Source organism: Vitis riparia, chromosome 10 (genome assembly GCF_004353265.1).
Source record: "Vitis riparia cultivar Riparia Gloire de Montpellier isolate 1030 chromosome 10, EGFV_Vit.rip_1.0, whole genome shotgun sequence".
Classification (NCBI taxonomy): Eukaryota; Viridiplantae; Streptophyta; class Magnoliopsida; order Vitales; family Vitaceae; genus Vitis; species Vitis riparia.
Window position 1 is genome coordinate 20,239,821 of NC_048440.1, and position 16,296 is coordinate 20,256,116.

Below are 16,296 nucleotides of genomic sequence, written 5' to 3' on the forward strand. Positions count from 1 at the left end.
ATGGTTTCTCAAGAGGAGAGGAATTTCTGTTTTGGGTACAAGCTGCAGTGGTTTTGGGGGTAAATCATATCTAGAAATCTATTGAGGATAACAGGTTAGGAAGTTGACCTTGTATTTTGAGTGGGTAAGTTTAAGTTGATTTCTCTACCTATTTTTCCTCTTAGCTACTGGTTGCGTGTATGTAAAGAAAACTCTGAATTCTATATCTGCAAACTAGAAATGATGAGGGAAGCTTATACTCATACATGGCAGGTTTGAATCCAAAAGCAGTCAGTAATATTTTGAAAGCATGGACGTATCAAGTGCATACCGTCTCCAGCAGTGGCATCATTTGGTGGAGGAGAAGAATTAGCAGGAGATGGCGGCGGTGCATCAGGGAGAGTATCATAGAACCGAGCGGTCTCGAACCTAAAGTTACAGCTTGGTGCCATAACTCTCCCTCCTTGCTTATACTTTAAAAAATCGGAATAGCTTTTACTAAGGTCGGCTACACAGTCACTGCATTCCTGATCTTCTAAATCAGGAGTGCACTGGACAAGCGCATATATGGTTATGAAATCAGCCAATGTCTCGCCTGTTGCATACTTTTTAAGAAGACCACCTGACGCAGCTTTTCCTCGGAGGTCAAGCAACAAGTCGTCCCGCTTCTGTGTGAAGAGGTCGATGTCTGAGACATTTTGGGTGTTTGCTAGAGCTAAACTATACGAAGTATCTACTGTGCCAAATATGGAGCGGTTAGAGTATCGTAACGTGCATCCATCGTAATACACGACTGCCTCCTTGTAGTTGGGACATAATCGTCGAAGGTCCTGGCTGGAGTTACTGATACAGCTACGACATGTATCCGGAGTGAGATCCCCTCTACAGAGTCCGATTCCATTTACCTCACCAACAGAGGAATTGTAAAACCCATACTCAACTTGGGTGTTTGAGAAGGAGGTCAGGAGGCTATTGAGGTCTGCCTGGTATGTACTGTTATTGGTGTAGTTACCTCTCTCTGAAATGCAAAATTGCGTAAGGAAAACTGACTGGGCAACAGTGAGAGGAACAAGCTGTATGAGAAGGCACGAGAGGAAGAAAGTTAGTTCCAAATATCTCATAGCTATTGCCTGTACCTGCCCTGCGGTCTAGAATTACAGAGGGACTCTTTTGTTAATGGTAGCAATGGATAGGTGAAGAACGCAGGAGAGGGTTGTTTAAAAGGTGCCATTGCTTCTACGTTTCAAACCGTACAAGATGACTTTCTGCCGCCTATGTTGAAAAAAGAAAAATGCTTTCCATGCCTTCGTTTCAGCACTACGTATCGAAAATAAAAATGTGTTTGTCTTTCAACAATTATAATGATATATTGTTTTTTATTCATTGGATTTTTGGTTTTCCTATCTCTTAACCCATAATAATCGAAACCAAATCACATTAAGACTTCCGTGTCTTGTGATTTTATAATTGTTCAATATTTTATGAGCTTTATATATATATATATATATATTTTATAAACTCTACGTTAGTCATTCATTATTAGCATATTATTGACCAGATTAATTTTTAAATGTATTTATACTTTGAGTTGGATATTTTAAATATGCTTTGAAATTTAAATTCAAATTGATTTTAATTATTATTATTATTTTTAAATTAAACTTAAGACTTAAATTAACTTGCATTAGACCATCTAAATGGAATCAAATTAATTTTAATCAAATTTGATTTAGTTCAATTTTTTTAGCATTAAAAGATTAATTGAATTTTATTTATTTTTTTTTTGGAAAAGAAAGTTGTAAACTTGAATTTTCAAAGTTGAAGAGTGTATCAAATGTTTGGATTACCTACTTAGGTATCTTTGGGCTTATTTTGACATTTTTCGTGAGAATTCCTCTCAGTCATGCAAGAAAAAATCCTTGGCTTTTTCTAATAATGTTTTAAAAAATAATTTCTGAGAATATTCTTTAAAAATGGTTTTTATTTTTTTTTAGAAATAAAATAAAATAAAAATTTTTTAGAAATGAAATAAAATTTTAATTTATTTTTTATTAACGAACTATGCACTTAAATTATTTCATTAGACAATATATTTTGAAAACAAATTTTAAAAAAATTAATTTTAGTAAGAATTTTATTAGTTGAACGTATCTATCAAATTAAAAACTGTATTTAAAAACAGTGTGAAGCTGAATTTGAAATTTTCAGATTTTCCTTCATCACTCGTAATTCTTTGGAAGAAGCAACTGGCTCCTTATGATACGTTCAAATGGGAAAAAAGCACATAGAAAGGCAGTTGGAGAAACATTCTAATTATAAATAAACGCGTCCACGAAAAAAAGAAATGCGGGGCCGCATTGTTGGTCAGTCCATCCTCCTTTTGGCTTCCTACGTTAAGATGACCGAAATCTTAAAAGAATAATTCATAAGCCCTCAATTTTTTGCACCCAACTGGTAGCTCACCGATTAATAATCACCCCACCCATGAATCTCCTTTACGAATCACATTCCATTGAGGTCACTTATTCATAGTTTTTTACTACTGCACAGTCAAATTTGTCCTCTTCTTTCCAAGGACTGTACGTGGCGTTTCACATTATAGAAGAAAGATCTGATTGGAACTGGAGTGGTGATCAAAGACGCGGTCTGATACGACTTATCAGGAAAGGAGTGATTCCACACACACCACCAATTGGCTGAATACTTTCCAACGTGCCGTGAATAATGGTGAGCTTTGACTATCATTATGAAAAGAAGAACAGAAAGAATAGAATGGACCCCTTCAATGAATACTTTTCAAATCCCCGCAATAAAAGAAACTTCAGCGGGAGGGACATTGATCAGAGAATTAACTTCATATCTGGAGGTAATGGTTGTTATTTAACTACTAATTTTTCTAAAATTTAAACTATTAGAATATTGAGACTATGATGTACATCATGCTAACAAAATTAAAAAGATAAAAGACAAAACGAGGGTAATTAGAGACAAGAAGTGTGTGCTAAATTATATTTTTACTTTAATTTGTATTTAAATTACATTTTTATGAATATTTATTTAGATTTATATAAATACAAACTTAATCATATTTCAGATAAAAAAACAAATCTCACCTAAATTTTTGTCTACCGTACCCTAAATCATGAGGACAAGTGTGATGTCTCACATCGGATAGAGGAGAAAGTTCCTGACGCTATATATGTAGAGGTTTCTCTTAACCAAGTAGACACGTTTTAAAGTCATGAGGGCCCTTTTGGGCTCAAAGCAGACAATCTCTGCATGGTTGGGTGCGGGTCATTACAAATGGTATTAGAGCCGATCCCCACCCTGATGTGGGGGTTTGTTTGGCTCCGTAAGGGGCGTTCGTTTGTTTGGCCCTGCAATCCCATGGGACACAATGAGGACGTTGTGTCTGCATGGGAGGGTGTTTGTGATGTCCCACATCGGATAAGGGAGAAAGTTCTTAGCGCTATATATGTAGAGGTTCCTCTTAACCAAGTAGACGCGTTTTAAAGTCGTGAGGGCCCCTTTGAGCCCAGCGGACAATATCTACATGGTTGGGTGTGGGTCATTACACTTGAATTTAACAACTACCCATTGATGATGCAAAGTTGCTAATGCCGATCTCCTGGCGTGCCTTCAACCACATCTGTCCCAATCAACTCAGGGAAACAAAAATCTTCTACAAGGGGGGCGTCTCCAACCGTCAAAGTACTGCGTAGATCTATTTTTCCTAGCTATATATGTTAATTTATTCTTATACTTCTACGGAAAATTGACCAGCCAATTTTTGGCTGGAGTGTGGTCACTCCTGTCCCATTCAGCTTGTTCCACTGCGTCTTTGACCACTCTAACCGAAACCAAACCTCCCCTGATTTCATCACTTTTATTAATTAAAGATGAGTACTTAGATTAATGAAATATGAGAGGCAGCTACAAGCGGTGGGAAACAAGGATGCATAAAATTGATTATGAAATGGGGGGAGATGAGAGTGGGACATGGGTGGGTGAAATTTGGGTGATCATTTTCTTAAAAACTTGTATGGAAAGAGGCGAGAAGGATATTTGATTTGATAAAGCCAAAGTCTTTAGATTCCTGAAACTCCATGGATCTAACCACGTGTTGGTGCATGTATGTGAATGGGCATGTGTGGACCCCGCATTTCGACTCAATGCGTTTCCCACTCGATGGCGAGCTCGATTTTTATTTTTGAAAAAAATTGATTTTTATCGATTAAGAAAATGACTTGGAGTCGCCACTTATTTTTGTTTTATTTTTAAAGGGTAAACAAAATAAGAAAGAAAAACCCTAAGTGTGACTCCTTATTTTGGAAAAGGCGGTCTGTGAAAAACCGGATCGGGTTCGGGGGTCAGGTTACTTATCGAGAAGGTACGGTAAAGACCGTAGCACCCCTCTAAGTCCCTAAAGTCGGGTCTCTACTAATGAGATGAAGCTGACATGGTAATCAATGAGAAAATCAATGAATATCAACATGATTACACACCGAGAATCAAAGCATGCATGAGAGATGGACAAAGTGAGGGAAAATGCGTACCTTAGCAGCAAACAACAACGCGCTATCATGAAAATGAGATTAGTACAAAACAATGATCACAAGATATGGCATACATGTCACTAAACTGAATACAAAATCATCAATAGCACATGTGTCATTTCACTCAATTTTATTTTTAAGAAAATTTATTTGATGTTGGGCCCCCACCAAAGCCCAATTCATTTTTGTATGAATTGATCCCATGAATATCTATTATTTGGAATTACGGGATTTGATCCACACTTATTTCAAAACATTTTAAAATCAAGAGAAGTATGAAAAAAAATGAAAAAAAGGCTTGCCAAAGAGGAAAATGGCAACCAAAATTTTATTAAAAATGGAACCTTGGAACCTAAAGAGGCTTTCGGGATGAAAAGCTTGGGTGATTTGAAATCATTTGAAAATCAGAATTTATCAAACTATTCACAAAGTGAAGTTCAAGAAATTCATTTTCAAAAATAGAGAAGGGGGAATGAGAGGAGAAGACACGTGACTTAAAAAGAAAAGTTGCATGCCAAAGGTGGCCATGCAACTAGGAGTATGCGATGGTGGGCGCAGGGAAGAATGACTCTGGCAGAGATACGGGCTCCAATGCTTCTTGACATTCTTAGGCACATGGAAAGGCTCATATGGCCATGGTGGTTGCTGGTTTTCTAATAATTTCCTGGAACATCGCCTCATAATATTGCCGGTGACTGATCGGGTTCAAGGTGTGTCAGTTTCAAACCCACTGAACATCGATTGGAGGAAGAATCATGGAAGGTGCCGACCCTTCTACAAGATCAGAATTTAATGGCGTGCACAGCTCATCATATCTGCTAATGGACCCGAGCGAAGTGGGTCCCCATCATAATATTTGAGATCTCCAATTTTATTGAGTGAGACAGAAAGGGTATGTGTGATCTCCAGATCATCTGCTGGCAATTTTTTGAGGAAATCAACGCTCTCTTCAAAATATGTGACTACTGAATCAGCATCTCCTGTTGCTCGACTAGAACTGCTCCTAGTTGTGAACACAATTCAGATGTGTTGCCCAGTTTTTCCAACTGACCACGGATATCTTCTGCACATATACTAAACCTTGATTTTGCACTTTCAACATTATTAGCACGAAATGCCCTCATCGCATGTTGCACCAAGAATGCACCTCTCTCCAAAGACACATCCTCATATATCACTGTTTTATTATCACCCACTACTTCCTCTGAGTCTGTATTAACATGAGGCCTCTTTATTCTACCATGACCTTCAATAAAGCGATCAACTGTACTCTGAAGATTCATATCAGCTTCAATCTTCTCAACGTCAGCTCCACATAATGGGCAATCTTTATAACGTGATATACATGCCTTGCAATATACATGGGAACAAGGCACGCATTTGCTGCTTTCAAAGAGAAGCGCTTGGCATATCATACAGCTAAGAGGACCCAGCTTAAAAGTTTGAGAATCATATCCAAAGGGACACTTTGGTGAAATGCTGGCAGCATCAACAGAATCCTTTTTGGTGCTGGCAGAATCACCAGAATCCTTTTTGCCCTTGCCTTCAAGCTCCAACTGGTGCTTATGTGGGCATTCATTAGGTTTCCTTGAAGTGGCATCATCAGGACAAGCAGCTTTGACAAAAGGGCAGACAGGTGTCATCTTGATCAACAATAGTGCTTGAGCTTCCACAGACGAATGAGAGGGGGGGCCACGTCCCCGAAATCAAAAGCGAAATCAGAACCTTCAGCGGACACACCCTCCACCGGCACTGGGTTTTCCAGAAAGCAGGGAAGACAATTCTGGCAGAATTTCGACGGAGAAACGGTTATTCCGGAGGTCAATGATTTCCAGTTTCGGGCAGTCATCAATCTGGGATGGGATCTGGTCAATGAGATGATTACCCGGGAGGGAGAGTTCTGAACTGCATCCTCCAGAGACACCGGTTCTCAAGGAATCATTCCAAAACAAAGCAATCACTATTACGTCCGATGCACATTGAGGAAACTGGGCTCTCATTGGACGTCAAGTAGCTTTCTTAAGAACATTTGCAGGAAGAATATCTCAAAAAGTTTTCCCAAATGCAGCGTTCGCAACTTGTTCATTGATTAAGTGCCGAGTGAAATTTGCATTAACAGAGACATCCGGTGCTGGCTCAAAAGGCATCAACAGCAGATTGAAGAGGGGGGTACCATGAGAGATAGGGATATAGAGGGCGGCTAGCAGAATGATTCATGGAGATATATAGGTATAAATTCATGCATGACAAGGACAAATGGGAGAAATGGTGAAACTATGAGAGAAAACGGTTGACTGGTGGAGTTGGAAAATGGGTATGGATGGTGTATGATACACGTGCATGGTCTCTATGCTTCTTGTTTTGGGCTAAACGGTGATCATCACATACAGCTAGCTACTGAAGAGCGTTCTCAAGGCCAGAAAAACGCTGAACCCTTTTGCACTATTGCCTGGACTCTCATGAAGCCACCACCTCGATGAGAAGGGACTTTTAGGACCTTCAATCCCAGCATGTAGACTTGCAGTTCGCACCAGCCTGGTTATCATGGAATAGAGTTCGTTCACAGAGGATGTAAGTACTGGCATGAAGGTGAAGAACTAGCCAAAACCAACAGTACGCGCGCCAAGATGGCTATGCATGCGGATTCTGATGCCGAGTATCAAAGAATTTTCCCACACATGCTAGGATATGCTTGTTCTTTCCATCAAGTGTTATTTTTACCGACCCGAAATCAGAACTCCAGTAATAAAGCCATTTTCAAACGAAGATGCTGCTGGATTTTAAATCTCGAAGCATAACACGATGACCTGAGTCCTTAGGCAAACCCAATACCATGAGCTTAAAAGCTCTGTGATATTCTAGAAATACTCCTCGGATGCTGCTTAGAGACTAAACCTTTATCATCATAGCTTTCGTTCCCTGAGCTTACATTCTTAGATGAAGAGACACCCACCAAAGCACACCACCCACAAACACCAAGTGGTATGAAATAGAGAGGAAAACTGATAAACTGAGCAGAAATAGGTGGAATGAGAGCTATTTAAACAAAGCCTGGTTTCATGAGTTATCAACAGGCTTACAAACTGGTGAGTGAGAGAATGGATTCAAGGTGAGATGATAGGATGAGTGACCTTCAGAACTTACCAGATTCATATGATTTCTCTCAACACAAACAAAGAAACAACAAGTAGATACCTAGTCATAGCTACACCAATGGAAGTATAGAGAACAACAGGAGTAGCCATATAATAACCACACAAATAGCCAAATGATACCCAGCAATCAATAGAGGGGAGCATACAGCAAGAGAACAAAGGAGATAAGTAAGAAACATACCTGGAGATGCTCCTAAAAATATTGAACCGAGAAACTCCTCTCTCTGGCGTCTTCTGTTCCTAGCTTTCTTTCTACAGCAAAACAAGCTTTTCTTGCTCCAATGCCCTCCTTCAGAAAGAAAACTCTCCCTAGAAAAAAAAAAATCTCTAACGGCAGCACTCCCAAAACCTCACCACTGCAGCCTCTCTCCACTAAAAATCACCAAACAAAAGCTCCCCCTTTCTCTAGCTCTCAAGACCCCTCTGTAAGTCCTTCTCAAACCAAACAGCCTGCTACCTTCCTCAGCTGAAAGGATCTTCCCTCACTTCTCTCAAAAATCCATATCTTCTCCCCCCAGAAAAAAAAAACTCCCCCTCCAGCTCTCTGCAGCCTCCCTCAAAAGCCTCCAAAAAAATCTTTTCTTTTCTCTCCCGGATTTGCCCCTCCAACAGCCTGCAGAAAAAGCACCCACAAAAGCACTACTCTCTGCAGAATCCCTTTTCTCTCTCCCGGATTTGCCCCTCTAACAGCCTGCAAAGCCTAACGACATACGCTCCTCCTTCTAGAACATTCCTCCAAGTGTCTATCTCTGATTGGTCCATCAAAAAGTAAGGCTGATTCACCTGTGGCCACTGAAGGTGCGACACGTGGCTCGTTGGGGTAGTGACACATGTCTAAAAAATTTGCAGAAAAGTGAGGAAAATGAGGTCCCCAAAATGGGGGTCTACAGCATGTCAGCTTTTGGTTCAGCAAAGGCGTGTCAAACTTGTTGTAACGCCCAAGTTTTTTTTTAGGGGCAATTTAGGAAAATATTAATAATATCAAATTAATTATTGATTACTACTCAAAAAGTGCTATTTTATAGCTTGTAATTAACTCTTTTAAACACTTTTGAGTAGTAGTTATCACCTTTTAACCCAATTAACATGTTAAGGTTCCTTGCAATCAATTCTAATCAAATTGTGTTAAGTTTTGGTGTTTTGATAGCTTTTTGATCACCAAAGCAATATGAGACTGAGGAGAGTTATTTGGAATCCTTGGAAAAGCAATGGAAAGCTCAGAAGCATGAAGAATCAAAGCTTTGAAGTCCTTTGCCATAAGCAAATCAGGAATTCAAGGAGGGGAAGCAAAGAGAAACCAGCCATGAAGCATTCTTGATGACAGTCATGACAGCCATTTTTGGAGCACTTTCCGAAGTCCATTTTCTACATGCTATATACCATTTCAAAGCTCAGGAAGTCAAGAATCCAACACTTCAAACTGTGTACGATTTGGAGCTGAAATGAGGAAGTTACAGCCTTCGGAAGACAACTGCATCAAGCTGAAGGAAGAATTTTGCTCGGCTGCGAAATCACCCTTTTGTTGCGAAATGATTTCATAGCCATTTTGCACAGTGTTCTCCTGAAGTTTCCCAATAGTTGTGCACCGACTCTTTTAGATCTTTTCTTCAGATATTTTTGTATAAATTTCCATTTTCTCCTTGTATTCAGCCACTCATGTAATTCCTTAGCTAGGAAGTATCCAAGGAAGGGTAAATTACCTTCCTATATAAACTCTCTTGTAAACACTAAAAAAGGTGACTCTCGGAGGAGCTTGTTCCAGGGTGACTCTCGGGGGAGCTTGTTCCAGGGGATCCATCATATATAGATATAATATATCATATATAGAATCAACGAACAGAGCACTTGCTTTGTTTTTCCTATATATTCTTGTTTTCTCTTTAGTTTTCTTTCTAGCCAATCAAACTCTGAGGATTTTTCCTCAGAGGATGAGAGGCTAGGCTCTTCGTCTCTTGGAGTGAAGAAAGCCGAGTAAGTTCCCTCATGCATAAATTGGAAGTTTTGTTGTTTTAGTTTTTAATGAAGAGAAAGTGTGACCCGTTAATGGTTTTTATCTTTTTAGTTAACTTAAAACGCCTTTAAATCACCTAGGCCAACACTTGGTAAGGCAAGTGATCTCCGTCCATGGAGATTCACTAGTTTACCCCTTGCGAGCCTCTGGGAGGTGACTTGAAGGTAGGATTTTCTAGAATTGCCAACACTTGGTAAGCTTTTGGACTCCAAGGAGACATCCATTAGTTATCTCTTGCGAGCTTTTGACGGGTAATCCAAGGTTAAAGATCACCTTGAATGGCAAGTGCTAGGTGAGAGGCACGAGCCATTGCAAGTTGCATCAGTGAGAGGGATTTAGTGTTTGAACCCATTAAAGGGAAACATCTGTACAACACCGGTTGGAGAAGGAACTATATGTTAATTCTCTAATGCGAGGAAAAGAAACAAGTGACCGGAACTCCCTTTTTGTACAAGGAATCTGAGCCTAGTGATCTAAACTCCAAGAAACACTTTTCTTTGTAAGTAAAATCAGTTACTATTTTTGGTTAGTTTAAAACCGAACCTTTTTCATTCAAACATCTTTATGTTTTCTTTTAAAGCTAACCTTGAAATGAAAAGGCACTAATTCAGCTTTGAATTAATATCATTTGTGAAGTGAAAACTCATCCCAGTGAACGATCCTAGAGCCACTATGCTATAGTAGCTTTGTTTTTGCTACCCTAGTATATGGTGTAATAGGTTATAAATTTTGTTGATTACTCCCTCAATCAAGGAGCACCAGCTGGACACGAATCAGCTGAGACACTAATTAGGCATGAATCAATTATATATTTATTTTAATAAAATGGAAGAAGGGTGAAAAGGTAATTTTACGAATAATACCCTAGGCATAAATTAGAATTTTGTTCTTCCTGTTCTTTTCTGAATCGCGTTCCTATTCGTAGAGAGTTCCTGAGAACGTAAGATTGGAGTCCGATTTCAAGGTTTGAAGAACAGATCTCTATAGGCAAGATTCTAACCCCTAGATTAATATTTTAAATTCCTTAGTTAATTTCAAACACATTAGATATTTTTTTGGAAAATCCAAATCTAGGTTAGGGTTTGTTTATTTAACTTTTAGATCAAAATGTTTGAAAATTTGCAAGTATAGATTGAGTTATTGATGAAGATAGGAAAATTTCAAAAATTTCAATGGAATAGAAAAATAAATAAATAAATTTAAAATGAAAAAAAAAATCAGAGGAAGAAAAGAAATTTTAGATTTATATAATAAATAAATAAGTCATTTGTGGAGGCTTTAGATTGAAAGGAAAATAAATAAATAAATAAACAACAATGGGAATGTGTCGATCCGTTGGGTGTGGAGTGTATGTTTTCTTATTTAATGTTTAATGGTTGGTGTGTGCTGGAGATGGTAGGATAGGTGTGGAAAGTGAGGTTTTGAAATAAATAAATAGAAAAAAAAAAAAAAAAACATGTGGCAGAATAGTGATTAAAAAGAAAATGTGGAGATCATGGAGATGTACTAGGTGTGGGTTTGGTTATGTGGTTGAAAAGTCAATGACTTGTGATATTGAGGGTGGAAAAGAAAAAGGATATATTGAGGATTGTAGGATAATCTTATTAAAATATGAAGTAGGTCCTAGGAAAAGTTGGAATAAATAATTAAAGAAATAAATTCTTATGTAAAGTGATGAAAGAGATTATTGTAAATAAATATTTTTAGGAAATTCAATTTAGTTTAGGAAAGAGAAATATATTATTGAGGATAAATTGTTATTGGTTAAAAAGTTGGAAAATAATTTTTGTAATAATAATATTGACTTAAAAAAATAAAAAAATAAAAATAAATAAATAAATTCTAGGATTCCCAAACCTATTTTAAATTAATAGTCAATAGTGTTGATAGTACCTTTTTGTTATGTTAGGTGAGAAGTAAATTTTGGGGCCAAACTTTTCAAGATTTAGAGTGCTTATTTGAGGTAAGGGAAATTAATGCAATTGTTAAGTTTTTTTAAAAACAATTTTATATATATATACATTATTTGAAAACGTTTGAGTTATATTCTATTTTATGCATGGATCAAACTTGTTTGCATGAAAAGTATGTTAGAATTTTATATTTTGTTTTTGACAAATAAATGTGGAGATATTTTATGTTGTAAATTTGAATAAATGAAATAAATATTTGACTTTGGTTTGTTTGGTCCTTGTCAACGAGATATAATAGTTGACTTTTGACTTTTGGCCCTTGTCAATGGGATATAATAGTTGACCTTTACATTTCTTTGTGGGGAATGTAATTGATTTGAACCCCAGCCTCTAGGGGTTTTGGCTAGAGGTTACTAGTACTAGTAGTGTTTGGTTCCGTCCACCTTAAAGGAACAATTTGAGGCTAGCTACCCATTTGAAAAGTCCCACCTAACTGGGCACCCTTTGATGTTTGATGACCAGAGTAAATAAATTATTTGAATTTTTTAACTAAATTTGATATGAAAATGTTTGAATAAGAAATAAATGCATACAGTTAGAAATTTTGAATGTATTGGCAAAAAAAAAAAAAAAATTAACTCACGGGTTTGTGAAAATGATTGATTACAATATCTCCTATTTTACAAGTGAATTTGAAATATTTGATCCATAAACTGCATTAATGTTCCTTATTGGGTTGTGAGCTCATTCCTATTTGTTGACTACTTTTCAGGTATCTTTAGTTCGGGTGAGAAGTGATGGCTAGGCTGAGGAATGGTCATCATTAGAATTTGACTTAGGATTTTATGTTGGATTTTGTTTAACTGTTAGTTATGTTCATTTGGATCTTTTGGTATTTGGAAGCTATTTGGATATTGATCCTTTAAATTTTATGTTAATTCAAAGTTGAGTTTTGGAGATTTTGAAATTTGTTTTAGTACTTGAATTGTTTAAGTTTGCAAATATTTGGACAATGGATTTTGGATAGTGGATGTTTTAGTTTTGAAATCGAATTTTGAGGATTTTAGATTTTGTTCCGCTACTCTGAACAGGTATTTGGTAATCGGTAACTTCTAATTACAAGATAATTGTTTGGGTTAGGTTACACTGTAAGCCTTCGGGTTTGAAGTGTGAAATGACTGTCATGCCCTCGGAGTGGGTCTTGGGGCGTGACATCAAGCCTCAACATTTCTTAACTAAAAACTTTTGACCATTCCCTACCAAAACTGCTTATCGATCTTAATCCTGGAATAATATTAAGGATAGGGGTTATACTATTAAGATAATGAGATGTGATAGGCAATGAGATCTCATAAAGGGAGTGAATTCATATCAAAAGAATTTAAAGAATATTGCGAAAATTATGAAATCCATCAACCTTTAACGGTTTCACATTCCTAATAACAAATTAACATAGTTGAAAGAAAAAATAGAACTATTCTTGACATGACTTCAAGTCTGTTGAAAAGTAAAAAGATGACGTGGATGACAAAATAAAAACAATAGGGAAGAATAACACATGAGGACTAAAATCCTTCCAAAAGGGAAAAAAGTAATTGGAGTAAGATACGTGTACAAGGCACAGGAGAATGCAAAATGGGAAGTAAATGTTGGGATTTTATTTCTCCTGCATCTTCGGTAATAAACCGAAGACGTGATTCGGAATGTGATCCACATCATTCCATCAATTTAGGAACGAGGATTCATGCTCGAAACCACGTTCGCATCACTACCTCATATTCTATGCATGTTCCAAGCAGACTCAGTGATGGAGAGAGTCTTTAAAACATGGCAGAACACTAATGGGTAAGGTTCCCTAAGCCTACAATCTCTTTTAGTTTTTCAAAAACACCATCTAAGTGGAGGTTGAGAAAGGTTTAGAAGCACCTGAAACCCGAAAATTGAAAAACACATTTTCACCTGTAGAATGGCAATGGCGGTCGGAATGTATGTTTTCGATCTATTTATAATTCCATTTATGATCTAATTGCTATTTAATGATTGTTATAGCATGTTTAGATTAATTTTTGCCATCAGTTGGTATCAGAGCTTTGTATGCCTTTGTCTTGTTCATTTTACAATCCGCATTTTTCAATCCAAAAATACAGTGAGTTTTGGTATTTTGGAGTTTTTAGTTTTAGAAGTTTTTGATGAAAAATATTGTTAGAAATCATTAGGAGATTAGATTTCTAACATTTTGGTGTTTTAAATCATCAATTTGGTGTCTGGAATACTTGGAAACCGTTGGGTTTCATTTCGGGTCACAAATGAATTAAACAAACCCGGCTGAAGGTAAGGGACAACTATAGGGGCAGGCTTATTGTTTTGATTGTAAATAACAAATAAATAAGTAAACCAAAAATAAGAAAAGGGGTAGTAGCCCAGTTGGTCATAGTCTTGTCTTTCTTCATCCACTCCATAGGTTCGATTCCTCCTTGTAGCAACCTATAATTTTTTTTATTTTATAATTCATAAAATTTTGTTGTTTTAAGATATGTTAATTTATGGGTTTATTTATGGATATTTTATGTGCTAGATTATTTATTTTTATTAGTTGAATGCATATTTTTTTATGGTTTATTGTGCATACAAAATTAAATTATATATAATTTTGCACATTAAATTAAATAATTTTGCACATTAAATTTATTCTTAAAGGCTCTTTATGGATTTAATTTTAGATATTAATGTGCTTATAATTTATACAATTTTAGAAATTTTGCACATTGATATTGAGTTTTGTGTACATATTGCTTATGGTTTCATGCAATTTATATAAGTTTTCTTATGAATTAATTAAATGTCAAGTGATCCATATAATTTTTAATTGATTATGGAGTAGCCACAACATCTTTAATTATGCAAAATTATATATTAAGTGTTTTGGGATCACATATAGGAAAATGACATTATGGTTAATTAATTATATTTGATATAATTAAATTTTATCCCACAAGAATTTTTTATTATATTTGTATAATTAATTAGAATGGAATATCAAATTATATTTCTTAATTACCCACAAGAATTAGGAAATGGAACATAATTTGAAAGTTTTATCATAAGGTTTTACATGGATCTAATTGAATTAGAACTTTAGCCTACAGGCAAGTTTTATATCACTAGATTCATAATTTTTTAACATGAGTTACATTGGTAAAACATGATATTTGTTTATTAGTCTCAAATTTGAATTATAAGCATGTATGTTTAATTTTTGTGTAGTCATGCAACCTGCGAATTTCTCTAATATAAAATGTGACATTCCGAATTGAAAGGTGATAACTATAAGGTTTGGAAGGAGAGAATTCTCCTTCATTTGGGGTGCATGGACATTGATTATGCTATCAAGAAAGACAAGCCAACCATTACTGACACCAACACTACAACAAAAAAGGCTCTTTATGAACAATGGGAGCGATCAAATCGCCTTAGTCTAATGTTCATAAAGACCAAAATCTCTTATGGTATCCGTGGTTCTGTCGATCAGCATGACAATGTCAAGGCATTACTGAAGGCTATCGATGAGCAATTTGTGACTTCAGATAAGGCACTTGCTAGCACCCTGATAATGAAGTTTTCATCTTTAAGGCTCACCGATGTAAGTGGTGTGCGAGAACACATAATGCAAATGAGGGATATTGCGGCACAATTGAAGACACTTAAGGTTGAAATGTCTGACTCCTTCCTTGTGCACTTTATTTTGAACACTTTTCCACAACAATATGGACCCTTCAAAATCTCCTACAACACACACAAGGATAAGTGGTCAATTAATGAGCTTCTGACCATGTGTGTTCAAGAGGAGGGAAGGTTGAAAATGGAATTGGGTGAGAGTGCATTAATGGCATGGAAGGAAAGGATCAGAATCAGGTCAAAAAGAAAGGGAAAGATAAAATACCGCCCCGAGGTGGAATCAAGAAGGTTAATAGGTGTTTCTTCTGCAAGAAGAAGGGGCACATGAAAAAGGGTTGCACCAAATTCCAGAAATGGCTTGAGAAGAAAGGTAAACCAATATCATTTGTTAGTTATGAATCTAATATGGTTGATGTTATTTATAACACATGGTGGATTGATTTTGGTTCTACAATCCAGGTTTCGAATACCTTGCAGGGTATGCGAAACCTAAGGAAGCCAATGCCAAGTGAGCAATGCATTTATTCAGGAAACAAGATGCGTTCACATGTGGAGGTTGTTGGAATATACAGTTTAGTTTTAAGTAGTGGTTTTATTTTAAATTTAGAAAAGACATTTTATGTTCCAAGTTTCTCTAGAAATATTATTTCAGTTTCAAGAATTGTACCTTTGGGATATTCCTTTAGTTTTTATGAGACATCTTTCAGTTTGTTTTATAAATATAATCTTGTTGGAAATGGTACATTGTCTAATGGTCTTTTCTCTATCAATTTGCAAAACAATACCACTAATAACACTATGCATGTTCACACTGGTACAAAATGATGTGTTATGAATGAAGATTCCTCTATGTTATGGCACCGGTGATTGAGACATATCTCCATATAGAGAATTAAGAGATTAGTAAATGATGCAGTACTTCGTACTTTAGATTTTACTAATTTTCACACTTGTGTGGACTGCATTAAGGGAAAGCAGACCAACAAGTCTAAGATGGGTGCCAAGAG

The 16,296-nt window shown here is 36.4% G+C and overlaps 2 protein-coding genes across 4 annotated transcripts in view; both read right to left on the minus strand.

Moving 5' to 3' along the window:
• LOC117923564 (putative receptor-like protein kinase At4g00960) overlaps window positions 1–1,133 on the minus strand; it is a 54,734-nt gene extending 53,601 nt beyond the window's left edge. For all 3 annotated transcript variants that reach the window (XM_034841910.1, XM_034841912.1, XM_034841908.1), the window contains exon 1: window positions 311–1,133. In XM_034841910.1, coding sequence (XP_034697801.1) covers window positions 311–1,100 — 790 coding nt within the window. In that variant the 5' untranslated portion in view covers window positions 1,101–1,133. The remainder of the gene's footprint in view (window positions 1–310) is intronic.
• Window positions 1,134–5,482: 4,349 nt separating this feature from the next.
• On the minus strand, window positions 5,483–6,280 carry LOC117923567 (protein NCA1-like). The gene has a single exon (XM_034841914.1). The coding sequence runs from the start codon at window positions 6,176–6,178 to the stop codon at window positions 5,498–5,500; it is 681 nt and encodes a 226-aa protein (XP_034697805.1). The 5' UTR covers window positions 6,179–6,280; the 3' UTR covers window positions 5,483–5,497.
• Window positions 6,281–16,296: the final 10,016 nt, after the last annotated feature.